Source organism: Fusarium musae, chromosome 1, assembly GCF_019915245.1.
Source record: "Fusarium musae strain F31 chromosome 1, whole genome shotgun sequence".
Classification (NCBI taxonomy): domain Eukaryota; kingdom Fungi; phylum Ascomycota; class Sordariomycetes; order Hypocreales; family Nectriaceae; genus Fusarium; species Fusarium musae.
Window position 1 is genome coordinate 4,182,134 of NC_058387.1, and position 27,281 is coordinate 4,209,414.

Here is a 27,281-nt window from a genome sequence, read left to right on the forward strand (position 1 = left end):
ATGTTCTTGTATGAAAGTTCCGCGGTTTACATGGTCAGGAAGAACTCAAAAGGACAAAAACAAATCAACGAAGCTCGGCATGTCCCTTGGGCTAAGCTATGAAGACGAGGATATGCCATGCTGTTAACTGACATGAGTAAACATGGGACATTAGACTCTCTACAAGAAGAAGAGACAAGGAGGAGATTGACTTGAATGTACACGCATATTGGCAAGCCAGTATCAATATAAAGAATTGCCAATGTTGTTGCGACCCAAAGACAAGTCTTGAAGCTGATAGATGATCCCTGCAAATAACGAACCGAAGTCAAGACCCTTGTCCTCTACCCTGTCTCCCCCATGTTGGTCTTGTTCTTGTCCTTGTCCTTGGGTCACCGGTCAAAGCCCGAATAAAGCGCAGCGTCTTTCTCGTAAATCCATTCAACCAAATATTTGTTGTCTTTTCGAACTTTGAAATTCGATGTAAGATGGAGGAGTACCACCACTCTTAGTGCATTATTATCCCCGTCACTTGGTAGGTATTCAAGAAGCTGCCATTATAGTCTTAGGTCCAGTACTCCTACATACGTACAGCAACTTAACTTTAGGTAGTGTGCCCCGGACCAAGCCTCGTCGTCTCACCCCAGACTCGCCTCGACTCGACTCAACTCAACTAGGCTAATCAAACCAACGGCCGGGGATCCTTCGACTCAACTCATCAACTTTGCCTCCTCCAAACTCTTTAACCAAATCCACGACAATTCATTCTCAGTCAACTGCTCGGTTGATTTTTATATAATATTAATCCTCACATCACGTCTAATCTCCCCCAGCAATCGCGACAACTAAACTGTCATCGTTCACTCTCTTTTCCTCGGCTTTGGCGTTGACTGTACCTCATTCTTCTCATCTCCCCGGCTTCTAACCCCACATCTTGAAGCGATCGACCGACGACACCCGCTAGAAACGGTTTGAAAGGACTCATCAATCAACCGGGCTCAACTCGACTGTCCCTGTATTAACTACGCCTCGTCTCATTGTCAACTAACCCGCCCACGACTTGCGCACCCCGAACAATACCATTGGTGTTGTCTTTTCTCAATCGGGGCAACCGCCCGTTTCTCCGACCAACCTCATCTTACTCTCACTCTCAACCCACCAGCCACAGTCCGTCCCTCAATCTCACTTTACCAGTCACTGGCTTTCTTCAACACAAGATGGCGCCGAATCGCGGCGAAGACGACATAGAACGGTATATTCTGCCCTTGCTATCCCGTTGTCGATCTACATGCATGCTGATCAGTGCTCTCAGTCTGTCAAGGACCACCAATGAATATCCTTCTAGTTCCATGATAGAACATGCACGGCGTCCTTCAGAGGCTTATGTCAACCTCCATGCAAACATTGAAGCCAAGTACGCTCACTGAACCTCGGCACGCCCGCTCAGTCCTTATGACTAACTAACATCGCCCAAGAATCAAGAATCCCCTCTGGGGCCTTCCACGAGCAAGACTTCTAGCTGACGTTGATGACTTTTGTCGAAAAAAGGAACTAGAACAGTACCGCCCACTCATTCGCAAGGGCGCTCTAGTTGCGCAGGACCCTACTGGCTATGAGGATATCGATGGAGACGAAAAGCTTGACGACACAGAGATACAAGCGCTCAGGGACGAAATCCTCCACAAGTGGCGAGTCCCTTTTGTCCTGTACCTGACCGTTGCGACATGCTCCATCGGCGCTGCCGTACAAGGATGGGATCAAACAGGTTCAAATGGAGCGAATTTGGAGTTCCCCTATGCTTTCGATATTGGCAGCGAAAGTATACACGACAAGCTCCTCGTCGGCCTCGTCAACTCTGCCCCTTACATCGGAACAGCTCTGTTTGGCTGTTGGCTTTCGGATCCCCTGAATTCCCGCTGGGGTCGTCGCGGCACGATATTCTTCTCGGCCAACTTTTGTCTCTGGCCTGTCATTGGAAGCGCTTTCTGTAACACCTGGAGACAACTTTTTGCGTGTCGTGTATTACTTGGTATTGGAATGGGTACCAAGGCTTCAACAGGTGAGTTTCTTCCTCTCCAAAACCACCACCACGTCGCCAGGACCTCGTAGCTGACATGTGATACAGTCCCCATCTTTGCCGCGGAAAACTCGCCCGCCCCGATTCGAGGAGCCTTCGTCATGAGTTGGCAGATGTGGACGGCTTTCGGTATCTTCCTAGGAACGTGTGCGAATGTTGCTGTTACGAAAATCGGCCATAACGCATGGAGATTCCAACTAGGATCAGCGTTCATCCCAGCTGTACCCTTGATGTGCTTGATTTACTTCTGCCCAGAATCACCTCGTTGGTACATGAAGAAGAACCGCTACCAAGATGCGATGAAATCCCTGTTACGTCTACGAAACCACCCGATCCAGGCCGCTCGCGATCTATACTATATCCATGCGCAACTCGAAGTCGAACTGGACTTTATTGGCGAGGCACATTATGCCAAACGTTTCATCGAACTTTTCACCATTCCTCGCGTGCGCCGTGCTACTGTGGCCTCATTCGTCGTCATGATTGCCCAACAGATGTGTGGGATCAACATTATCGCGTTCTACTCGACTAGTGTGTTCCGAGATGCAGGTGCTGACGATAACCAAGCTCTGCTGGCATCGATGGGGTTTGGACTGGTTAACTTTGTCTTTGCCTGGCCTGCAATATGGACCATAGACACCTTCGGTCGACGATCTCTGCTACTCTTTACCTTTCCTCAGATGGCATGGACACTGCTTGCAGCAGGTCTGTGTACGTTGATCCCAGGCACAGGCGGAGCTCACATGGCGTTGGTTGCGTTTTTTGTCTATCTCTTCGCGGCCTTTTACTCACCTGGCGAGGGACCTGTGCCTTTCACATACTCGGCTGAAGTGTTTCCACTGTCGCATCGTGAGGTCGGCATGTCGTGGGCTGTGGCAACCTGCCTCTTTTGGGCGGCAGTATTGTCTATAACTTTCCCACTGATGTTGGCTAGATTGCATGCCATTGGTGCTTTTGGCATGTATGCAGGCTTCAACATCGTCGCGTTGGTCATGATCTTCTTGCTGCTACCAGAAACAAAACAGCGGACGCTTGAGGAGCTGGACTACATCTTTGCAGTGCCCACTCGTGTCTTTATGAGATATCAACTTACGAAAGTGCTTCCCTGGTGGATTAGACGATGGATCTTGTTCCAACGAGAAGCGAGACTGGAGCCGCTGTATCAATTCGACACCGTTGGCGAACCCGAGGACAATCACAGCAGTGACTTTGGCTATGAAAACGACAAGGCAAAAGTTGAGTTGAAAGATACAATTGGACTTACGTCAGGAGTTCAGACGACACGATGAGGTTGATGGTAGAGATTGTGATATCATGACATTCGGCGTTTGCTTATGGGAGACTTGGTTGATTTGAACAGTTTTGTCTGTACTGTACTCTTATGATACCCTGCACGAGAAAGTAGCAAGCGAAATGGAATTGGGCCTTGTCTTTAACTACGGGAGATGAATACTTCACGAAAGAGGAGAAATAAGTGTGTTAGTTTCTAGCCAAGTGACGTCAGGTGAAGACTAGTTATTGTCTGTATGATATGTACGGAACGGAGTGCCTATGTAATGGTCTGCATCGTCTGTGCTATTTACGTCTCTGATCGTTATTCATCCAAACCTGACGCTGAAATTCGCCGGGCTCCTTAGTTCGATGTGAGTGACGTCGTGATAGCGGAAAGCGAAGCGGGCTTCCTCAACTGAACCAGTCTTGGCCCAAGGTAGGAATTCCGTCATTCTCATTCGGGGCCTCGGGAGATGATCACCATCCCCACTTGATCAACATTCGGATGGGTTGGAAAGAGATAAATGCCCAAAAGGCGTTGATGCTCAGTAACAGAGCTGAATTGGGAAGTGAGACGATAACGCCGAGGCCGATACGGGCGTCTACTGTAAATCGAGGAGGCACACCGTCTCCCCATACAAGTTCTTATTCTTTCAACGTCATAGTGCTTGCGCGCGCTTAGCTCAGTGAGTGACGCACATACTGTGTAGCTTCTCCTCGTTTACGATACCCGACGATACGAACTGGGGGAGTGAGAAGTCTTTGGGCGTTTCTACAGTAGAGCAAGAGCACGGCCAAGCTTTTCCGGGGATGTCTGATCGATCAGATCACGTTGCATTTTCTTGTTGTTGCTGGCTGAAGCGGAGACTGCTGATCGACCTACGTGGATTCCTCGTGAATAATGAGATCGACATTACGTTGTCGAAGGTGGATGGGCACTGTGGGTGAGGAGTGAGACATGAAGGGTCCAGCAGATTAGCAACTGTGAGAATGATCATTGAAGATGATAATAGCAAACAAAGTATAGCAGCAGTTGAAGTTGAAAGAGTAACAGAGGAAATGCGGTTGGTGGGGTAGTAAGCCAAGCGATGACCCAAACTGTCGGTCCTCTCGAGTTCCAGTTTCGACGTCGTCCCAACTCCCAGTGTCAGTGTAGGTAGGGTTACACTCCATCAGGATAGCAAAGACACAATCTTGGCACCGGGAGATGAACCGAATTTAATGTCGCCTTGCGAAGAAATAGGGGGACATAATTAATATCAACGTGTCCTCGTCTCGTTTCATATATCCGCAAACTCTACCATTTCAATCCACGATGAAACCTAAAAAAAGAAAAACAATTCACGGTCTCGACTTTTTTGACTTTGACTTCCATCACTGGATGGAGGTCAAGGCGTGGACTAACTAGCGAGCGTTTTTCCCCCTTGCCGTCACCCTTATTCTGACACGTTGACACAGGCTAATGCGGGATAGCATGACTTGAGGTCACTTCGTGTCTGCAGGGGTAAACATCATGGCTCGTTTTGTTCATTCTGAGCCAGTGGCAAGATGAGAGGGGCTTGAAGCAGGAAATAAGTCTTGGTATGGTGAGCCGAAGATGCATCATGGAGTAGAAGATGAAATGGCCAGAAGGATATATCCATAGGCAGCATCATAGAAAGCAGCTTCAACATGCTCGCCAATATCAACGTCAAGATATTTGATCAGCGTATGTAAACTTCGTCTAAAGATACCGACAGCTGCGGCAGTTGGCGGCTCTGGTGGCGTAGACGCTAGAATTCCCGGGAATGACGAAAAGAAAAAGTGGTTGGTTTCGTCTTGTCTTCAATGTCTTATTAATTGCGCGTCAATTATGCAAAGGTGTGCTAGTCGGGGATCAACAACACAAAAAGGAAACTCAGCCGTTGAAGGCACGAGAGGCTAATCGTTAGCCTACGACTTGTTGAGCCGCCATCGACCCTTTGTAAGTCCATCATCGAATAAGAACTTTTCGTAATGATTCTCACCATGTGCAGCATGCCGAACTCTTTCAACAACATTCGAACCATCACAGATCAGGGGGAACTCGTACCGTGTTTCACTGTGGCAGTTGTTGGCGTCAAAACGTCAGCTCCCGATGTGGGATCGGTATATGGACCCATTGAGATCTCTGGTGTAAATCTTTGCCATGAAGGGACGCCTCGAGAGCTCGAAGCTTTCTTGGTGGCAGTGCTGGGTGGAACAAATATGGAGAAGATATGGTTAGATGCTAACTCTTGGTGCTGTGCATCGGTGATTGACTGATCTCTCGTATCGAGAATCGCCTCTAGTACCCAGTTTTTACTATGTTTCTTCCCTTACTTGGGTATGTGTGCTTCTGATCATGGTAAAGATATTCTTCTTACGGTGTAAATGGGTGGCCTGTTGGTGGCCGAGGGTGATTTGAACAGGCAAACCGAGACATACACAGGCTTTGATTGTTAAAGCTGTGAAATGTCATGCATTTGCCTGCCAAAATCACGTTCGTATAAGCCCACGTCTCATCCTTGGTTGAATCCTACATATTTCTTGTCATAACTGCACTGTACATGTACAGTATTTCGCGTATGTGTTGAGTTTTCCGCCGCGTAGCACCCCAGCCCGATTTGGAGACGTGAAACAAAGGGGTATCTGAGACCAGCTTGTCAGTGGTTGTTTGTGGCTGCTGGGGGGCGGCGCCTCCCCCTGGCCCGGCGTTGAGAACCGCTGCAGTTCTGAAATATTACTGGACAAACGCCGACATTTGGGGGGGCCGGGTGCCCCTGAAGCCCGGCATACAGCAGATGAAAGGAAAAAAGTGAAAAAGAAAAAAACTTGCAGAGGTGCCCAGTGTCTGGGGACCCTGTCGCGGATCCTTTTTCAGCTGGTAGGGCTCATGATCCAGCGGGAGGGGAGCCCTGAAGGCCCTAATGACCCAGGACCCAATTGGACTTGGTCCATACCTACTCCGTAGAGAGAATATCTTGAGTGGGTGGTTGGCTTTTCGCCATGACTGAAGACGCGCTGCTGGTGGATTCACGGCCCCTAAGTTCTCCGGAGCCATGACCCGCCCGTGAGTATGAAGAAAAAAACAATTGGGGACCCCTTTTGTTGCTGACGGTATCTGAGTCCCGGCTTGGTATTTCTGGGATTGTGCTTGGATGGCAAGGCGGACAAACCTCAAATAGCAACAAAGCCAGGCCTAGCCTAACTTAGTACATAAGAAAAAAAAAAAAAAGGCACACCATGATAGTGGATGTCACAGTGTAATTTGTAAATATCTCGCACTCACACGAGCTTGAGCAAGAGCCAAGTCCGACAGGGAAGTAACAAGGAACACCCACCCAATCCATGATCCCCGAAACCTCGTTCGTCAATGATTGACTTCAACCTCTCTTTCTAATCGTTCCCTTTCTCTCTTTTCTTCCTCTTCATCATTTCTCCACCGACTCTCGTTCCAGTCCCTATTATAACCACGGCCCTCCCACCCTGGCCTAGGCTTGCCCTTCTTTTGAAAGCTTCCCATCTTCTGTTTGTTTCCTAGCTCCTAGGTTTGATCTCCCTCTCTCTCTTGCTCATTTCACCTCAGGTAGCACCAACAACCATCAACTTATTCCTGTTCGTCTTCGCTGGAGAAGACTGCAGATCACCTTCGCTCTTTGTCCTATACCTGCAAAAAAGAGGAGGAGAAACACATGGGATCGTTGTAGCGTTTTTGTTTGCATTTATTTCCTTGAATCTACTACATCATCGGCATACAGCACAGCATTAAGCCGAGCATTGGCATATCTAGCTTGGAGCAAGTCTTCAGCAAAAGGATAATCACCCCCATTCCTACCTGACTCCTAGACACCCTAGGAGCGCAAGCAGATCATTGCGGCTAAGGATTTGATATCCTACCACCGTCTCATATCCTGCTAGCACTGCCCGACCTCCAATCTTCAAACGCCTATCGGTTTCATCATCGGCCTCGACTCACGCCAACGGGTCGATCACCTCTTAAATCGAAGTATTCAGGCCACCACATCGAATACTCCCACACTTTCAACTCCCTGGTTGGAGTTTGATATATAACTGCACACGAGAATGGTTAATCGCCACGTTTCTTTGTCTCCCCGCAATTCGCGTCACTCTCACACAGGCTTCGTTCCCCTTGGTGGCACCAACAGCAATAACGAAATGGGCGACGGTATTCAGCTCACCCCGGTCAAGAGCAATGCCTCTGCCCGGAGTGGTATGAGGAAGGCCGAGATGCCTCAACCCTCTACCATGGATAGCAACTCTCCTACCGAGGACGAGAAACTCACCGGTCAAGGTCACCGTGGCCGTCGAAGGAGAATGGGTGATGGTCTCTCTCGCAGCGGTACCGGAGGAGAGGAAACCACATTGAACCCAATGGGTAGACTCTACTACAAAATTATCGGCTTCTCTGTTGTCACCAGATACCTTGTATACGTCGTCCCCGTCGGTCTTCTCTTGGCCATTCCCCTGATTGTCCTCGCCGCCATTGGCAAAAAGGATGGCATTCCTGTCGGCAAATGGAACGGAGATGGTGACAGGTCTGGCGACGATGGCCCTCCGCTCTTCAAAATCTTCCTCTGGGTTCTCATCATGTGGCTCTCATGCTGGATCGCAAAGATTGTTGCTTGGTTCTTACCCTCGCTCTTCATGTTCTTTACTGGCGTCGTCAGCAAGGGTACTCGCAAATACGCGACTGTCTTGGGAAACCTCATCCTCCCTTTCTCCTTCTTCTTCTGGGCCTTGGCTTCTTATGTCACTTTCAAGAACCTCTGGATGGAGGAAGATAGAGGCAAGAACTACGTCCCGTGGGTCCGCACTATGGGCCGTGTCCTTGGTGCTCTTTTCGTTTCTTCAGCTGTCTTCCTCGGCGAAAAAGCGATTGTCCAACTGATCGGCATCTCCTACCATCAGCGATCGTTTGCCAACCGTATCAGGGAGTCTAAGCGTGAGGTTCACTTGCTCGGGCTTCTTTTCGATGCCTCTAGAACCCTCTTCCCTCTCCATTGTCACGAGTTCGCTGATGAGGATGCCATCATTAATGATAGCATTGAGGTGATGCTCCGTGGTAAGAAGGGACACAAGCGCAACGGCTCTGCCACCCCCATGAAGCTCATTGGAGAAGTTGGCAAGATCGGAGACAAGGTTACCTCCGTTTTCGGCAACCTTGCCTCTGAGATCGCCGGCCGACAAGTTTTCAACCCCAACTCCGCTCATTCTATTGTCATCGAAGCTCTTGAGAAGACTAAGTCATCTGAGGCAATGGGTCGACGTATATGGATGTCTTACGTTGTTGAGGGTCACAACTCACTTGTTCTGGATGACTTCCAGGAGGTCCTTGGACCTGCTTACAAGGAAGAGGCTGAGGAATCATTCTATATGATCGACGGTGACGACAATGGTGATATTAGTCTCGATGAGATGGTTCGAAAGGTTGTCGAGATTGGTACCGAGAGAAAGGCCATCGCCGAAGGTATGAAGGATATTGGTCAGGCTCTTCAGGCTTTTGATAAGATTCTTCTCGTCGTCGTCCTGCTGATCGTTATTTTCGTTTTCCGTAAGTCTCACCTCGGAAGTGTGTTTTGAACTTTACTGACAAGCCCCTCAGTTGCTTTCTTCCAGAGCAGCTTCATTACCACCCTCACCACTGCCGGAACTACCCTGCTTTCTCTATCTTTCATCTTCGCGGTTACTGCCCAGGAATTCCTCGGTTCTTGTATCTTCCTTTTCGTCAAGCACCCCTACGATGTCGGTGATCGTGTCGATATCAGTGGCACCAGGATGGTTGTCAACAAGATCTCCCTCCTCTACTCTGTTTTCCACCGACTGGACACCATGCAAACAGTTCAAGTGCCCAACATTCAGCTCAACAACATCTGGATCGAAAATATATCTCGTAGCAAGGCCATGCACGAAACCGTCGAAGTCAACGTTTCTTTCGATACCTCATTCGAGGACATTGAACTTCTCCGCCTCGAGATGGAGAAGTTTGTCCGACAACCCGAGAATGCTCGTGACTTCCAGCCTGATCTTAGCATTAGCGTTGGCGGTGTCGGTAACCTCGACAAGCTTCTGCTCTATGTCACCATCGCTCACAAGTCCAACTGGCACAACGATTCCGTCCGCGCCAGCCGCCGTTCTAAGTTCATGTGTGCACTTGCCCTGGCTCTGAAGAAGGTGCCTCTCATTGCCCCTGGTGGTGGCGGCGAGCCTCTTGGTGGACCTACAAACCCCTCTTACTCTGTTACTGTTACCGATGAGTTCGCCAAGAAGAGCCGTGAGGAGGCTGCTAAGGCCACTGATGAAGCTCGCATGGTCCCAACCTCGAAGCAGGAGAACACCCAGGAGAGCCAGGCCCAGGCCGCCGAAGGCTTCAACTCACGGCCCCCTGCCGCCGGCCTTGGTGTCTGGGATAATAGTGACAACCACACACTAGGCTCTCATGATGATGAAGTCAACCGCAACCGCGACATCGAGCATTTGCGGACTGATCTCAAGCGTGAGAGCACTCGGGGTCGGCGCAAGGCGGGTGAGGCTATCCCCTCACTTTCTCTCGAGACGGCTCCTCGTGCTAGCATCACGTTGACGCAAGCAAGCCCTCGCAGCCCTCACCGTGGCCCCTTCGATGAAGAGGCTGAGGCTGGCATGGGCCCAACGCCCTACCATTCTAATCTATCTGCCGGCCCAACACAGGGTTCTCAAGGCTACCAGCCATATGCCGGCTCCAGTAACCAGTACAATGTCGCCCACCCCCTGCAAAGGCCTGGTCAGGGACCGCCTCAGGGGCCACCTCCTCAAGGACAACCACCCGCTCCCCAGCGCTAGTGGACCTGGAAGTGAGACATACGAACTGTAACGGCTGATCAGTGTGTATTGAAAGTAGTAATATTGGGGTGGTTATTTGGGACGGAACTGAATTTTTCTATGTTGGTATTCGGTTTACTCGAGAGACTAGAACAGTCATCTCCCTTAGAAATCAGATTGGGTCATCCGTATAAAAAGATTGGGCGTATGTATCGGTTTATGAAACCCAGCCAGGGACTGCAGAGCAGCAGCTCTCAATATTCACGAAGTAAAGAATCTAGATTATTATTACACTTCAATCAGATATTTTGAGGATAATTGTTTCTCAAGGAACTTTACGTCTGTGGAGGCTACTAATTTAGCAAACGTGCTCTGGAGGTGGGACATCGCCGTCCTTTGCCCCCAACTCAGTCTTGAGAACACGACCGAATAGTTCCAACAGAACCTCGAAGCAGACTTTGGTGATGGCAGGATCATAACGTCCCTTGCTTAGCTCGTCACGGATGAAGGCGTGCTGAGCCCACGCAAACTCATAGAAGCTAGTAGGGACACCAGCCTCGCGGAGCTTGGCACGGATTAGATCGCGACCAGCATCAGGGACATGAGTGTCCTTTACACCGAAGATCATGGCGACCTCTCCCTCGAACTTGTTGAAGAGATCGATGGTGTGGTTGCTGTCGGGAGGAGCGGCTGATGAAGTGTTGGGCGCATCATAGGGGCCGAGTGTGCGGGAGTGAATATCCGTTGCGAAGTAGGCCACACACGCAGAGATGCGAGGGTCAAGCTGTGCCGAGCTGTTGAGTGATATGAAGGGAAAATGTTAGGTGAAAGACTTACAGCAGCGCGAACGGCCAGGTGGCCACCTAGACACATGCCTGTAGCTCCAATGCGGCCCGTACAGGTGGAAAGTGAGAGGAGGTAATCGACGGTGGCATATGAGTCGGCATCATAGGACTCGAGGGTCTATAACAGTTGATTAGAGTGAGTTCAAGTAAACAGTGCTGATTGTCGAGTGAATACCTTTTCGATCTTGAACTTGTTGCCACGATCAGTGTCCTCGGCATCGTACTTGAGGGGCTCAGGGCCAGTGAAGTCATGGTAAGATGAAGGTGCAGCGACAATGTAGCCTTGACCAGCGATCTGACGAGCGAAGCGGGCAACAGGGCCAGTGACTGGAGAAGTAGAGTGAGCTTGCTGTGATGTTGATGTGATTATAATATGAAGACTTACCTTGGTAGATCTCGCTGAAAAGACTCACACCAGGGAAGCGTCTGAATGAAGGTCAGAATGATTCAGCGCAAGAGGACTCAGGATACTTGCGCATTAGGATATCCAGGGATAGTTGGATGAAAGACAAAGATGCCTGGTCATGAGTGTAAGTTTCTTATATCACATATGATGAGAGTTGAGCTGGACATACGCATAGTACCCTCCTTGCCATTGGCAGAGGTAGGGACATCGACGTGAGACTCGTTGATCAACATTCTTGCTTTCCTGAGACCTGATATTTTGAAGGTTCAGATTTGTAATATTGGAGGTTATGGATTGTAGTTGCTTTTATCCATTCAACCTCATATCATTATCAACTTCCCCTCGATGCCCCTCGGCGGGGTGTTACATATGGACATCCTTCAAGCGAGACGCCTCTGATTGGCCGAGAGCAACACCATTCAAGCTTGATAACTTGATCCGTCTGTTGTGGCACCCGGACCGATCCCGCCAGCAGCCGCTATAACTAGAACCAGTCTCATGAGTAAGCAGTAGTAAGTTCTTATTAGCAGAACGCAGCTGATGACATGTCTTGGACACCTACGGTGCGTGTCCTAGGGCACCTGCTGCAGTACAATGTGACCGCTTTTTTGAACACCGAATCACGGGCAGAAATAAACATGTGGCAGGGGTATAGCTAATTACCGTAGAGCACCTGCATATAAGGAGTGATAGGGAGGTGCTTCAGTGGGACCTCGACTGCTAATCCGCCTTCGGACCGTCGAATCCTAGGGGAGAAGAGCAAATAAGTACGTACCTCACAACCCCATCATTCCCGTCGTCGTCACAAGGATCTTTGCTGTCCTTCCTTGTCTCTGTCCAGGTGGTCACAACTTTTTGGTCGTTCGACTGCTCTAGTTATTTGCCCCAACAACTCTCGATCCTGTTTCTGACTCTTTTCTCCCTCTGTACGAATTAACAAAAGGGACACTTCCCGAAGCATATATTCTCACGATAACATAAGCTCATCATAACGAGGGTCGCCACCCGTACTTTATCCACGGATGCACGCCCCAGCTCTCGAATAAACCACCTCTACCTACATCTACTACGTTTCTCCTTGATATATATCAATCGCATACCATGAACGGCCATTTCTCTGCCGTCGGCGAGGCGCCGGGGGCTGGAAGCTATGAGCATGGCGTCCAGGTTATTGACGAGGATAAGGAGTTCAAGTATGTACTGTACAGCTGTCGAGTTGTTCCCACCACTTTGTCCATCATGATGTCTACAGTACCGACTAACCCTACTACACTACAGCACCCACCTCAATGAGTATCTCAACGTTACCGATGTTGCCGCCTCTGGCTTCAATTACCATCTTATCTCCGTCTTCGGCTCCCAGTCGACCGGAAAGTCGACCCTCCTAAACAACCTCTTCGGCACCGACTTTTCTGTCATGTCAGAAACCGAGCGTCGACAGACCACCAAGGGTATCTGGATGTCTAAGAACAAGCGCGAGACGAGCGCAGGCACAAAGATGTCCGACAACATCCTTGTCATGGATGTTGAGGGTACCGATGGTCGAGAGCGCGGTGAGGACCAGGACTTTGAGCGCAAAAGTGCCCTGTTTGCGCTGGCCACCAGCGAGGTCTTGATCGTCAACATTTGGGAGCACCAAGTTGGTTTGTATCAGGGTGCGAACATGGGGCTTCTCAAGACCGTTTTCGAGGTCAACCTGCAGCTGTTCCTCAAGGACAAGCAGTAAGCCGAGCTCTACGGTGGCCCATTGCTTGCGCGATTACTAACTCTACCTAGGTCAACCCCTAGATCTCTACTCTTCTTCGTCATTCGCGATCATCTTGGCACTACACCCTTGGGCAACCTCCGAACCACTCTGATCCAGGACCTGACTAAGATTTGGTCGTCCATCTCCAAGCCTCAGGGGCTTGAGGGTTCGCGCATCGAGGACTACTTCGACTTTGGCTTTGCTGCCCTGCCCCACAAGATCCTTCAGGCGGATAAGTTCACCGAGGAGGTCCAGAAGCTTGGATCGCGGTTTACGGCTGGACATCGACACGGCAAACCTGGTCTGCACGGCAACCAAGAGCTCGAGGGTGGTCTCTTCCTCCCCGAGTACCACCGACGAATTCCTGCCGATGGTTTCTCTGTTTATGCTGAGGGCATCTGGGACCAGATTGTGAACAACAAGGACCTGGATCTGCCTACCCAACAGGAGCTTCTGGCTCAGTTCCGTTGCGACGAGATTTCTCGAGAAGTTTTGATTGATTTCGACGTCGTAGTCACGCCCCTTGAAGAGAAGCAGAGCGAAGCTTCCAAGCTCGGTGTCCCAACCGTTCTGCCCGATCTTGGCCTGGCTGGTAACGATGCTCGCCAGAAGTGCATCAAGGCTTTCGAAGTGCAGGCAAGCCGATACCATAAGGGGGTCTACGCCCGCAAGCGACACGAGCTCGAGGGCAAGATTGATACTCGCCTGAAGGCACTCTACCAGGGCCAATTGGCCGCCGCACACAAAGCCGGTGTCACTGCTTTTGGCGAGGCTGTTGCCAACAAGGTGAAGGCTGGGCAAAAGGCTGGTGGTAGCTACGAATTTGCCGAAATTGTTGCCAACGAAAAGCGGAAGACGCTGGATATCTTTGGTGTTGAGGCTCAGAGCTTACTCATTGAGGGTGTCTCCTGGACTAACTTCGAGTCGCAGCTCAAGCTCTTTGAGAAGGAGCTTGACGAAGAGAGCGCTAAACTACGAAAAGAAGAGATGCGACGACTTGCGACCCGTGTCGAGCGCTGGGTCAGATCTCGACTTGGCGATGCCGTCGGTCTCGAGTTCAACAAGTTGGGCAGCGGCCGAGCCGGCGGTGGTGCCCCAGAAACAGGCGAGAAGCCTGACACCGAGAAGGATCTCTGGGACAGAGTATGGAAAGTATTCACGGGCATTGTCAAGGAAGCCGAGGTTCGATTTGCCGAGCGAGCTAAGAGCTTTGACGCTACTCAGGAAGAGGTTGAGATCGGCACATGGCGATTGCGCCGAAAGAGCTGGAACGCCCTCCGGGAAAAGATCGAGGAAGAAGTTATGGAGGGCAATATTCTGCTGAAACTTCGAGAGAACTTTGAAGATAAGTTCCGATACGACGAGGCCGGTGTACCTAGGATATGGCGTCCCAGTGACGATATTGAGGGTATTTACACCAAGGCGCGAGAGTCTACTCTCACCCTTGTTCCTCTTCTCTCGAGATTCCGGCTGTCGGAGACATACGGCCCTCCTGACTTACCAGGTTTCGTTGGACCTCAGCCCAACGGTGTCCAGGCTAGTGATGAGGAGGACCTCGCACCGATTGGGGGTATTGACGAAGAGGATGGCAAGAGCCTCGAGGAGGAGATGACGGTGCTCAGCGAGGGCAAGCGCCAGGATCTTGTTGTACGATTCAAGAAGACTGCTGATGGAGTTTATGTCGAAGCTAAACGAGGTGCTATTGGTGGTGTTGCTCAGGTTCCTTGGTACTTTTATGGTTTACTCCTTGCCCTTGGCTGGAACGAGATATTGACTGGTAAGTTTTATCCGGCTATGATCGGGCTTTCTGCTTTGGCTAACAAACGGCGCTTCAGTTCTGCGAAACCCCTTCCTTTGCCTCCTTATCCTGGTTATCGCTGGAGGCACATATGTTGCATACACGCTTAACCTCCTCGGTCCTATGCTCTCAATGGGCAATGCTGCTATGACCCAGGGTGTCGAGATTGCGAAGCAGCAGCTCCGCGACTTTATTGCCAACTCCGATACAGCACGTCAAGCGGTTGGCATGCCTGCGCGCGAGGACAGCGATAACATTAGCATGGATACTTTGGATAGTCGGGGCAAGAAGGCCAACACGACTTCTACGGAGAAGGATGACATTGACGACATTTAATGTATAGGGGTTGTGTATAAGCCTGAGCAGTGGCGCAAGGCCTTCTCGAGTATGATTAGCGAACAGGATATAATGTCTACTGTAAAAATAAAAGGAGAATATGTTCGATTCACTTGGCGCAAGTGATAACCAAAATTGACTGCTTCAATAAAATCGTTTCCGAGTAGATTTGGGGGTATTTAGAATGCTTCCAAGCCAGCCGACGTACCAAACCAATTGCCCAGCTCCGATGACTCCTTATCCTTGTCCCCCGAGGTGAAATAATCGGTGAGCCTACTCGTCTCACCGTCATCCTCGAGTGGCCACTCAACCTTGACACCATTTCCCTTGGCCTCAAGCATGTCCTTTGCTGTTCCCCAGCTGAACCGACACTCCGGTCCCCATCCGAAAACAGGATGCATGTTGCCCTTCATCCATCCAACGCAGCGTCCGTCAGATGGATATCCTGAGCCCCATGCCATACCCTCGCCATCCTTCTCATCCTCATCCGCCCTCGCTTCAAAGAGAACCTCGAGCGCGGCATCACGAGTGACCTTTGCGCATACTGATGCAGCACTGACGCAGGCGTACAAACTATCCGCCTTCTTGGCAACCGTAATTTTGGCTGTAGGAAACACGCGCTGCAGCTTTGCTTGATATGCTGCTGGTTGGCCAATTGTATCAACGTAAATCTCTTGGATGTTTACGCCCAGTGCATACACAGCCTTTACAAGATCGACCGTGGCGTCCATAGCTTGTGCATTGAGGTTATACGCATTTGTAGGTCGGTACATGTTCGCGCCGATATCTCTTGCCGATAGCGAGGCCGTTGCCCAGCCACAAGAGTCGTGGAGATCCGAGCCAGGTGTGCAAAGTGTACGCATAAGGTCTGAGCGAAAAGCAGGTGTGAGGGCCTTGGAATCATCAAAGTGATGCTTCTCACGAAGTAGAGAATCAGAGAGATCTATGGGGAGGAAGAAGACGCCGTAGACCATGGGGCCGAGAACAGGGCCACGTCCGGCTTCGTCGACACCGAGACAACATGGAGTTGCTGAGGATGGATCAGAAGGGTCGCTGGGAAGTAGGGAGGAGGGAACGGCGGAGAAGTGGTTGAATGATGAGCCTGAGAGAAGGGCTTCACCATGGACTGAGGGTGGGATATAAGTTGTCGAGGAGCGGGCGACTGTCTCGGGGACGTCTTCGGCTGGTGAATCCGTCATTATGAGATATTTTATGGATGGTAAAAGGTTTAGTTTATTATGCTGTAGGTTGAAATTTTGGCAACAGACTTGTCAATTGATCGTTTCGACGTTTCTGGTTGTCATGGAAGTTGAAGTAAAGAGAAAGTTGGTGGTGAGGGTCCAAGGAGACGCGTCTAGACGCGTTAAGCACCCAAGCCCCATATTTTATATAGTGACCATGGAGCTAGCTAGCTATACCTATAAGCACTTGACTACCGAGTACCACAACCAGCCTAAAGGCAGGTATGGCAAGCTCCATATTGTAAGTCATGGGAGATGTACGATTGGCTTGGCCTAATTCGAGTTGCAAGTTATAATTTATTTTCTTGGAGTCATGTTATCTGATATTGCCCTTGATGCCCGTTGAAAGCAAGTAAACAAGCCACTGCACGCACGCACGTACTCACTTATACGGCGCGCCACTCTAAGTCAAGCCACATGCAGCAGCAAACTGAAAGTATCAAGTCAACCACCTCAAAGATGAACACAACAGATTGATCGAGCTCCTGACGGAGTATAGATCAACGAAAAGTGAATAATTAACCTGCGGCATAGTTCTTCTCTCATTATGAACTACACATGCAGTCAAAGGACCGGGCAATTTATGGCCTATCATGCAAAAGGACATCTACCTAAGTATGTAAGCCCACGGTGCTCATGTAAGATTTCACTGGTCAAATCAACTGTGACCCTCTAACACCCCCCAGCTACAGGCGGGGACCGCACGATTCCAATTACTTGGGCGCGCCGCTTAAAAGTCACCACCAAACAACGTTCACAACCGCGTCACCACCAGTCGCGTCTTTGTTTCCGATTCTCATTGTATCGCACCCATACATTTTGACGTCGCGATAAGAGATTCTTTCTCACGAAAAGAAGAAGACGCAGCATACATTTAGGAGGAAAACAAACAAAATGGCACCTCGAGGCGCAAGGCGCAGCGAAGTTGCTGAACCGCAGGCCATTTACAAGCTCGGCGAGCGTGGTCGGTGAGTTCATATTGCGCGTTTGAAGCGCAAGATTCCACCGTTGCCTATATTTATGCAGGGTCTAATTGTCCTTGTAGCAAAACTGGTGTCGAGTTGATAGACACGGGTAATCGCGATGAATATGGCATGCAACCTTTGGACGACCTTCTTTCTTCTCCACTAGAAAAAGAAACCGGATCTGACCAAAGATATGAGGGCGAGGATGAAGCGCCAAGGAACGACCAATACGAGAGCGACGACGACGACGAAGCTGGCAGTGAAGATATGGATATTGAAACAAGTGCGATCGCAAATGTCTGCAACCATACGATGCATTAACTGACACCATTCTAGTCCCTGGGCCGGGACCTCAGACTGTGCTTAGGGAAAATAGGCAGTATCCCATCCCTCGAAGTCGATCGCCCGTGAAGACTACATTAATGTCTTCCCCTCGACGCAATCCGAACCTCGAACATCTCTCCTCGCCCACGCGCCCACCCTTTTCCAACGATCGCGACGCTACTGTGACCCGGAAAATCGATTTTGGAGCAAAGCCCTCTTTGCGCGGGAAAGCTACAGCGAATGGAGTCAATGGCGGCACTCACGAGGAAGAAGACGCCGATGAAACGGAAGATGCGCCAGAAGCCAGTGAAGCGGGCGACGTTGGGGATGACATGGACCTTCTCGATAAATCTCTTGAATTGGTTGACGACCTGACTAGACACTCTTCAGAGCACGAGTCAGAGCCGGAGCAGGAGCCTGTTAAGACCAACAAAGCATCAGCCAAAGACAAGTCACAACGTGCAGAACCAGAACCCAAAAAGGCAGGGAAACGAGGAAGGCCAGCGAAGGCCAAACCAGTGGAAGAAGAGCCCGTGGGGGAGGAGCCTGTTGAAGAGGAGCCCCAAGAGATCCAGGAGCCAGGCAAGGGCCGAAGGGGACGGAAACCGAAGCCTGCTGTTCAACCTAAGAAGTCAGCCGCTCCCGAAACACGGAAACGACCAGCGCCAGAGGAACCAGGAGAGGCCGAGGAGCATGAAGAGTCAGACAAAGAAGCCTCAGATCCCGAACCTGAACCTGAAGAGTCCCCCAGACAAGCCAAGAGACCACGAACTGAAGCCTCGAAACCACCGAAACCAGCCAAGTCAGCGCCAGCAGCCGAGCCAAAACCTAGGGGGAGACCTGGGCGAAAACCGAAACCACAGACCACAAGTGATGTTGGAGATACATCAATTGCAGCAATTCAACATAGACCTCCAATGCCCAAGAAGCGAGGCCTGGTATCTGTTCGTCATAACCCTGACGAAGTTAAGACGACAAGATCTGGGAGACACTCATTCAGACCCCTAAATTGGTGGGCAGGCGACAAGGTGGTTCAAGAGGAAGAGGAATTTAAGGACGTCTCTGGCCGTGACCGCTTTGTGTTGTCGACCATTAAAGAAATCATCCGCGCACCTCAAGAAGAGCCGCCTGCAAAGCCTAGGACAAAAGCCCGTGGAAGGCCGAAATCCAAGGCTGTGCGGGAAGTTGAAGTGGTTGAGCCTGAAGAGTGGGAGCTGAATCCTGGTGTTGTCAACGCTGAGGTCATCTTGTGGGAGCCTGAGCACGAGACGAATCCTCCTGGAGACGAAGAACCAGTTGAGGTTATGGAGGATCGGGTTGCCATATCGGGCGAAGCTATTCAGACTCGTGTTGTTCAAAATGTGTCTTTCCGCATGGCCAAGACACTCACAACCCCTTTCATGGGTGCTGGTGTCGTTGATCTACCTGCTGGCTCTGAAAAGAGGCCAAAGAACTCGCGAAAGATGCACATGGTCTTCTTTGTACATACTGGAAAGGTGCTCGTCACTGTGAACGAGGCTTCATTTCGACTGAGCGCTGGAGGCATGTGGTTTGTTCCCAGAGGTATGTCAACTTGCTCCCCCTTTTTTGTCAACAGCTGAGTGACTGACTGTGGATTAGGAAACTACTACAGCATAACAAACGACTACGATACAGATTCTCGCATATTCTTCACTCAAGGGTGTGAAATATCAGCTCAACCAGCGGAACCCGATCAATCGCAAATGTCCATGATGGCTTAGGACTAATTAATATAGAGAAGGCTGTGGGATGCCAATGGTGAACTATTGTCACTTTGTTTCACCATGACAAAGTTGACGAGTGTAACTTTTTTTTTAAAAAAAAAAGCAACCGTTTACTTGTGAGCATCCTTGGAAGTAAAAGCATGGACACGGAGGTTCATTATGTCGGATTTGCCTTGGAGGAGACGCCCGTTGACCGGCTTCATGATTTATGTTCGATTAAGGGCTTGTTTAGTTGTATACCATTCATGACAGATGAAACCTCAATTTTACTGCAAGATTCTTACAAACCATACCCGAAACGCAATACCACTGCTGCACCATTGTGAGATAATAACATTGTTCATAAGCACCTTTCCGGGTCTTAGAAAATTCTAGTAGACTTAGATAAATATCAGATATTCCTATTCTGATATAGCATGACAATAGTTAGAGAGGAGTCGTTACAAATCGAAATAAGCCTTCCCAAGCATATGCAACCCATGATCAAAACTCCTCGCTAAGAAGCTTCTTCAAAGTGGTCATTTCTTTATCCCATTTAGTGATCTTGGCTTGGCTATCTTCCAATTTGCGGAGCAAGAAGTTGATACGTCCTGCTGTCTCTGCTGTCTGGCGAGGCAAGCTGCCCAGAAGAGATAATTCGTTTTCAACCTTCTCGATTGAGCGAGCTTCGGCCTTGGACGAATCGCTGAGAACATCATAGTCCATCTTTGCTCTAAGGACACGGTCCTGTAGAAGGACCGAAAATGCAGCTTGGTGCAGAGGCTTGCTAGCTGTGATTGTCATGGGCCGGCCTTGGTGCGTCTTCACCGCGATGAGCTCGGCGCTGACGAGGCTATCAATGGCGGCATCAGCATTTGAGGCAGCCGGGGGTGCTGCGGAGGAGAATGGCGCAGAGAGTGTGACTTCGTTATAACGTAGATTGGGGGTTTGAGCAAGCGACTTGATAAGATGCCAAGCCTGTTGAGAAGAGAATTTCTTGTCCTCGATCTCTGAGGCCTTGCCAAGAAGGTAGATACGAACAATGTCAGTAGCTGTCTCGGAAACGATCTCTTCCATAGCTTGTTTGGGAGACTGCCCAGTTCGTAGGCGCCGGGCGAGGAACTCCAGATCTGTGAGACGGCCACCAAGAGTGTCGATACATTGGTCAAGCTCAAACATATTTGGGCGTGGAATAGGTGATTTTTCGGTTTCTTCATCCCCTTGCTCCTTTCGTGCTTTCTCGTCAGCGGCGAGTTGATCCTTGAGTCGGCTAAGAACAAAGTTCTTTGCGACCTCGGGCGCCAAATCACCAAGGGAAACAGTACGGAAGAGTCTGTCGGGCAGTGCTTTATCCAGAGGCTTTGAGTAGGCCGAGTCGGTGGTAAGGAAGATAACATGTGCGACATTGTTCTGCACGACAGTCGCTGCCCACTCAGCTATCTTGTCGTAGATGATGCTGTTTTCCTCGCCCTTGTGGAGGAAATTATCGATAACGACAACAGGTCTACGCTCGGGATGAGCTTCCAGCCAAGCGTCCTCAGACAGCTTGTAGTCGCTATCTTTCTTGTTACGAGAGCCAACAGCAACATCTTTGAGGGCGCCGGTCGTGGTTTGCATGATCTTTGTCAACTGAGACTCGAGAGTTTCCGAGAAGCCAGCCTTGACTCCCGTTGTGCTCTGAACAGCAAGATCGATCATACTGCTCATACTGTTGGCCCATGAGAATACAGGACGATAGCCAACGGCTGTAGCCAGACGCTTGATAGTGCCCGCCTCACCCCTGGCCTCTACAATTCGTCTGCAGTCGATCTTGAGCACGTTCCTTCGACCTTCCAAAGCTTGATCCATGACCATCTCAACCTTTCCTGAGCCCTTGGGTCCAGTAACAACGATGAAAGTGTCAGATGTTTCATCAAGCCAGCCTTGCACTTTGTCAATTGCATCTCGTCGGTGATTCCAGACTTCCTCAAGGCCATCTCCTCCCTTGGGTTTGGTTGATAAGCCAAAGTTGCCAGACTGTTTCTTGAACCATTTGTAGATTCGAGAGTCCTTAAACTCTAGAGAATGCTGAATATGAAGCTTGATGAAGAATTCCCGAATGGGGTCGAAAATCAGAACCGAAAGGCCAGCTACGAGAGCAGCAAAGACGGGTATCACAATACGTGGATGGTTTGTCAGCCAATTCCAAATACTATGAGCCTTGACGCGTTTCTCGAAGGACAGGCGAAGCTTAGTTCCGTTCTTGCCACCTCCCAAGACCTCGTTGACAATGAACCCATGCATGCAGTTGCGAGCCATAATTGCGTCTCTTGTTACAGGAAACATGACATGGGCATATCGTGGCGTGACCTTTGAGTCGGTTGGCTGTGGTATAATATCTGCGATTTTTCCATATTTGCGGAATAAAGAGTACAGCGTCTCTTCGGGAAGGTCTTCAGGGGTGGTACCGGGAGTTGGAGGAACAAATTCGATTTTGATGAAGCTTGTAGGGTATCTGTACAGGTCTTCTAACCATGGCGTGCCCTGTACGAGACGGGCGTTGACAGGACGGAAGATGGAGAACCAAGGTTTTATGGGCTTCTCTTTCAATCGAGTTGCTAATTGAGCTGATAGATGAACTGAGTAAGTATATGCGTTTGTGAATCCTGATAGGGCAAAAGATACCTTCAATTTCGGCAGGGTCTATGTTGGAGTCATGCATGAATTTGACATATGCACCTCCATCCTTGAGCCGTGGTAAGATCTCGGTCACCTTTATCGGTAGGTCTTCTGGAATAGCTGTCTTGACAAGGCGAATTGGGTCGAGAATGCCTAAGGAGGATGATTCAAATCGCCTGAGTAAATCCGATACGTCGTTGTCCGACTTCCAAGGACGCATGAGAACGCTGCTGAGTTTGAGAGGAAAGATATCTGAGTTCCATGTCAGCTGACAAGCAGGCGATGGTTCGTTTATGAGGAGACTCACTATCGAAAAAGAGAATGGCTTCATTGGATTGTGTAGTGATATGACCACTCTTGTCAGCACCTTCTTCGGGTGCAATTGGGGGAACCGCCTCCTCGGGGTTGATAACTGTGCTCTCCCACACGCGACTAACAGGTCGGTTTATCGCATTTTGGCCGAGCCGTTGTCGAAGAGAAGCTGCTGCAAAGCCACACCCGAGGGATCTCGATGATATGAGGGGCCGGCGGGCTGCGAAAAGTGCCGCCGTTGCAAGACCTCGGCTTGAAATCATGATGCTTCGATCCCAATAGCGCGCATACTGCAACAGGTCAGGTTGGGAGAATGGGAGAATTCTCCAGTTCGTGAAGAGATCAAGTTTGTTGATTAGGGTAGAGAATTGTCGGCAGGAAGGGCTAGCTTGGAGCTGTCGCATTGCAGCTAGCTTCCTCCAATGAGGTCATAAGCTGAGAATGGCAGTTAAGTCTCGACTCGACTTGGAATGCCTTGAGATAAAGAGCTACTATGAAGCACGTTTGTATATCTAACAATAAAATTATTCCCCTGAGGCTTAATCTAATGTTTAACTACTAAAGTAAGTAAGTACCTATGCTATTCTGATGGAAGTCATAATATACTTATAACTCAAAATAAGTATTTGTTTCCTTTTTGGCCCGCGGCTGATATGCCTACCCATGTGAAGATCAACCCCACCAAGCAATTCATGATCCGATCCATGATATAGAGATCACGATGATGCTTCAATTACCTCACAAAACTCGCTAAGAAATAACCCTATTTAATATTCATAAGCCAGAAAGGCCAAGTTAATTACTGTTTAGAGCTTCATATTCGTAGGAGTCTTTGTTAATCTCCCATCAGAGTATAGTATAGTAGGTATGTTGAGAAATGAAGCCCGGTTGTCCGTATCAGGGCAGACATCAGACCCTTCACACGTACATATGTTAGATCACAGTATAATAATATTTAGACCCGAAAATCCATATGCTACGGCCTAGAATAGCACATTGACTCTTTTTATAGAAGAATTACGATATGATAACCTTGAAGTCCCTTGTTACCTACCTAGGCAGATCTCGTCGGGAATACGGCAGATCTATTTTTCCTCGGCATCCCTCTCAGCGTCGCATTTCATCACCCAAATCTCCAATATCCAGAACAATCTGCGCTCCACCAAGACTCAAATCAAATTATATCGCTTCAATTGGACAGTCGGTTCTGTATTCGTAAAGATTCAGGCTTCAAACACGCCACTCCCTTGCGACATCGATATACTCTCTTCCATCTCCACGAAACTCTGAGCTTTTTCGCACCAACCATCACGAGGGGCTTAAACGAGATATTCAGTTGAATCGATCACTTATAAATCGTCGCAATGGGTTGGCTATGGTCTTCAACACCTCCTAGCGAGGGCAAGTCAGCTGCACCAGTTAAAGAGACTCATCCTGTCGCATCACCAACAACCGCAACCGCAACCACATCCACAACTTCGGATCCTTCGACAACAGCCCCATCCAATTCCAATACCGATCCTGAAATCCAAAAGTTCATCGATCTCTTTGAAGCTGAGAAGAACGCAAAACCCTCCACAACAGAAGACCAACAACAACAAAATTCGTCTTCCAAACTACCATCATGGCTCACTCTCAAGAAATCCACACGCTCATCCACCCCTACACCCGCCGATATTCCTCCCCGTGACGCCCTCTCCGAAGCCCTGCTACCAACAGATATGTCCTGTCGTCAGGCCTTCGACCAAGCATGGGCATGCAACTCGATGGGCGGACAGTTCAATGCCGTGTATCGCTACGGTGAGATGAGATCATGCAGTGAGCATTGGGATGACTTCTGGTTCTGCATGCGTACCAAGAGCTACTCTCCTGAGATGCGGGAGAAGGCCATCAGGGATTATTATCGTGCGAAGGAGTTTACAAAGTATGGCCCTGGGAAACCGAGTAGTGAAGATGTCTGGGAGAGTAGAGAGGACAAAGTACCAGAAGGGACAGTATTTAATGAGCCTGTTGAGCCACGAAGTTGATCAACTTGCTCTTGTATTAATAGAGAACTTCCAATTTCCTAACCAAGTTCTGTAATCATTCTCTGTGGCAAAGATTGCTACCCTTCCCTGATAGTAAGTGATCCGAATCCTGCGGACCATTCAGAGACTTCTCCGCGGCGTGGTTAAAATAAACTTAGCAGAAGTCCCCTAAGCTTAGATTAGATTTACCTACACACTTTTATCGCTTAGGGTCGAGGTCCTGAGTTTTCTTTCCACCCCTAGTCCGGGCATCACCATGGAACATACATCCATGAAGATGTTGTGTAGCAAACCCAAGGTTATGAGCACGTCATAAGAGGTGGGTGCTGCACCAATCGCAACGAGAAAGACATGTGACACAAGGGAAAAGGCAAAGGAGTAGTTATTGTGAATATCTTGATTCATCGATTCATTAAAATACATTGGGTAAAAACCACCGAGCTTTTTCATAACCGTGAAAGTCGCAAAAACAAAACAGGAAAATCTAATCTCATCATATCCCATGAAACCCCTAGCCTCCGCATTGTACCATTGGACGCATGACAACTCTAGAAGTCGAGACTGATATTGTTGGGGTATCAAAGAATTTAGTCGACCTCCTCGACGGTGGGACCATCGTCACCACCAGCACCGGGAGCACCACCAGGGCCGCCAGCACCAGGGAAGCCGCCGGGACCACCGGGCATGCCACCAGGAGCACCCTCACCACCAGCTCCGTAGAACTTCATCATGATGGGGTTGGCCTTGCCCTCAAGCTCCTTCTGGTGCTCCTCATACTCCTCACGAGTAGCCTGCTGGTTGTCGTCAAGCCACTGGACGACCTTGTCGATCTCGGCAGTGAGGGTCTCCTTGTCGCTAGCCTCGATCTTCTCCTCGACCTTAGGGTCGGAGAGGGTGTTGCGAAGAGAGTACGCGTAAGATTCAAGACCGTTCTTGGCAGCGACACGCTTGCCCTCGGCCTCATCCTCCTCCTTGTACTTCTCAGCGTCGCTAAGCATGCGCTCAATCTCCTCCTTGGACAGGCGGCCCTTGTCATTGGTAATGACAATCTTGTTGGACTTGCCAGTGCCCTTCTCGACAGCGGAGACGTTCATGATACCGTTGGCATCAAGATCGAAGGTGACCTCAATCTGGGGAACACCACGGGGGGCAGGGGGGATACCAGTGAGCTCGAACTTGCCCATCAGGTTGTTGTCCTTGGTGCGTTGACGCTCACCCTCGTAGACCTGGATGAGAACACCAGGCTGGTTGTCGGAGAAGGTGGAGAAGACCTCGGACTTCTTGGTGGGGATGGTGGTGTTGCGGGGGATAAGCTTGGTCATCATACCACCAGCGGTCTCGATACCGAGAGAGAGAGGAGCGACATCGAGAAGCAAGATCTCGTTGGTGGCCTTGCTGGAAGTGTCACCGGAGAGAATCGCGGCCTGGACGGCGGCACCGTAGGCAACAGCCTCATCGGGGTTGATGGACTTGTTGGGCTCCTTTCCGTTGAAGTAGTCGGTGATGAGCTTCTGGACACGGGGGATACGAGTAGAACCACCGACGAGGACAATCTCGTGGACAAGGGACTTGTCGATCTTGGCGTCGGTAAGGACACGGTCGACGGGCTGGATGGTGGATCGGAAGAGATCCTGACAGAGCTCCTCGAAACGAGCACGGGTGATAGAGGTGTAGAAGTCAATACCCTCGAAGAGAGAGTCGATCTCAATGGAGGTCTGAGCAGAAGAAGATAGTGTTCGCTTGGCACGCTCGCAAGCAGTTCGGAGACGTCGCAGAGCACGGACGTTGGTGCTAAGATCTTTCTGGTATGAGTTAGTCTTACATGTTCCTTATTTTGACCGGTGAGGTTAAATTACCTTATGTTTGCGCTTGAACTCGTTTACGAAGTGGTTGACCAGACGGTTGTCGAAGTCCTCACCACCCAAGTGAGTGTCACCAGCAGTAGACTTGACCTCGAAGATACCCTCCTCAATGGTAAGGAGAGACACATCGAAAGTACCACCACCAAGATCGAAGATCAGGACGTTGCGCTCGCCCTCAACCTTCTTGTCAAGACCGTAGGCAATGGCGGCAGCAGTAGGCTCATTGATGATTCGGAGAACGTTGAGACCGGCGATGAGACCAGCATCCTTGGTGGCTTGACGCTGAGAATCGTTGAAGTAGGCAGGGACAGTAACAACAGCGTTGTTGACAGTCTCGCCGAGGTAAGACTCAGCGGTCTCACGCATCTTGGTAAGGATCATAGCAGAGATCTCCTCAGGGGTGAAGGTCTTGGTCTCGCCCTTGAACTCAACTTCGATGTTGGGCTTGCCACCCTTGTCGACGATCTTGAAGGGAAAGTGCTTCATATCGGCCTGAACCTCAGGGTCGGCGAACTTGCGACCGATCAATCGCTTGGCGTCGAAGACAGTGTTCTGAGGGTTCATAGCGACTTGGTTCTTGGCGGCATCACCAATCAGACGCTCGGTGTCGGTGAAACCGACGAATGAGGGGGTGGTTCGGTTACCCTGGTCGTTGGCGATGATATCACATCTGGGGTAAGATGTTAGTGTCATGCTCCTAATGCAACTCATAAATGGTTTTTTTTAGGAATAAAACTTACCGATCCTCACGGAAGATACCCACGCAAGAGTACGTGGTACCCAAATCGATACCGACGGCGGGAGCCATTTTGTGTGATGTGTGTGGTGTTGTGTGTAGAATGCGTGAAGATTATGTCGTAGAGTAGGAAGAAAAAGGAAAAGAAAAAAA

The 27,281-nt window shown here is 49.8% G+C and overlaps 9 protein-coding genes across 9 annotated transcripts; 5 read left to right on the forward strand and 4 right to left on the reverse strand.

Moving 5' to 3' along the window:
* Positions 1-1,196: 1,196 nt before the first annotated feature.
* J7337_001261 (uncharacterized protein) lies at positions 1,197-3,345 on the forward strand (the record flags this gene model as incomplete). Its single annotated transcript, XM_044819004.1, has 3 exons — positions 1,197-1,231; positions 1,455-2,038; positions 2,105-3,345. 3 exons carry the CDS (start codon positions 1,197-1,199, stop codon positions 3,343-3,345), a joined length of 1,860 nt encoding a protein of 619 aa, XP_044686706.1.
* A 4,159-nt stretch (positions 3,346-7,504) lies between these two features.
* J7337_001262 (uncharacterized protein) lies at positions 7,505-10,168 on the forward strand (the record flags this gene model as incomplete). The annotated part of the gene is made up of 2 exons (XM_044819005.1): positions 7,505-8,900; positions 8,952-10,168. 2 exons carry the CDS (start codon positions 7,505-7,507, stop codon positions 10,166-10,168), a joined length of 2,613 nt encoding a protein of 870 aa, XP_044686707.1.
* A 337-nt stretch (positions 10,169-10,505) lies between these two features.
* On the reverse strand, positions 10,506-11,631 carry J7337_001263 (uncharacterized protein; the record flags this gene model as incomplete). Its single annotated transcript, XM_044819006.1, has 5 exons — positions 10,506-10,931; positions 10,985-11,110; positions 11,168-11,319; positions 11,378-11,418; positions 11,564-11,631. 5 exons carry the CDS (start codon positions 11,629-11,631, stop codon positions 10,506-10,508), a joined length of 813 nt encoding a protein of 270 aa, XP_044686708.1.
* An 868-nt stretch (positions 11,632-12,499) lies between these two features.
* Positions 12,500-15,279, forward strand: SEY1 (Dynamin-like GTPase that mediates homotypic ER fusion; the record flags this gene model as incomplete). The annotated part of the gene is made up of 4 exons (XM_044819007.1): positions 12,500-12,591; positions 12,677-13,120; positions 13,175-14,922; positions 14,981-15,279. 4 exons carry the CDS (start codon positions 12,500-12,502, stop codon positions 15,277-15,279), a joined length of 2,583 nt encoding a protein of 860 aa, XP_044686709.1.
* A 179-nt stretch (positions 15,280-15,458) lies between these two features.
* J7337_001265 (uncharacterized protein) lies at positions 15,459-16,478 on the reverse strand (the record flags this gene model as incomplete). Its single annotated transcript, XM_044819008.1, has 1 exon — positions 15,459-16,478. One exon carries the CDS (start codon positions 16,476-16,478, stop codon positions 15,459-15,461), a length of 1,020 nt encoding a protein of 339 aa, XP_044686710.1.
* A 936-nt stretch (positions 16,479-17,414) lies between these two features.
* J7337_001266 (uncharacterized protein) lies at positions 17,415-19,551 on the forward strand (the record flags this gene model as incomplete). The annotated part of the gene is made up of 4 exons (XM_044819009.1): positions 17,415-17,488; positions 17,566-17,768; positions 17,822-19,372; positions 19,430-19,551. 4 exons carry the CDS (start codon positions 17,415-17,417, stop codon positions 19,549-19,551), a joined length of 1,950 nt encoding a protein of 649 aa, XP_044686711.1.
* A 486-nt stretch (positions 19,552-20,037) lies between these two features.
* J7337_001267 (uncharacterized protein) lies at positions 20,038-22,907 on the reverse strand (the record flags this gene model as incomplete). The annotated part of the gene is made up of 3 exons (XM_044819010.1): positions 20,038-22,151; positions 22,198-22,443; positions 22,499-22,907. 3 exons carry the CDS (start codon positions 22,905-22,907, stop codon positions 20,038-20,040), a joined length of 2,769 nt encoding a protein of 922 aa, XP_044686712.1.
* Positions 22,908-23,867: 960 nt separating this feature from the next.
* J7337_001268 (uncharacterized protein) lies at positions 23,868-24,530 on the forward strand (the record flags this gene model as incomplete). The annotated part of the gene is made up of 1 exon (XM_044819011.1): positions 23,868-24,530. One exon carries the CDS (start codon positions 23,868-23,870, stop codon positions 24,528-24,530), a length of 663 nt encoding a protein of 220 aa, XP_044686713.1.
* A 587-nt stretch (positions 24,531-25,117) lies between these two features.
* On the reverse strand, positions 25,118-27,200 carry HSPS1 (Heat shock 70 kDa protein; the record flags this gene model as incomplete). The annotated part of the gene is made up of 3 exons (XM_044819012.1): positions 25,118-26,332; positions 26,387-27,062; positions 27,133-27,200. The coding sequence occupies 3 exons, from the start codon at positions 27,198-27,200 to the stop codon at positions 25,118-25,120; spliced, it is 1,959 nt and encodes a 652-aa protein (XP_044686714.1).
* Positions 27,201-27,281: the final 81 nt, after the last annotated feature.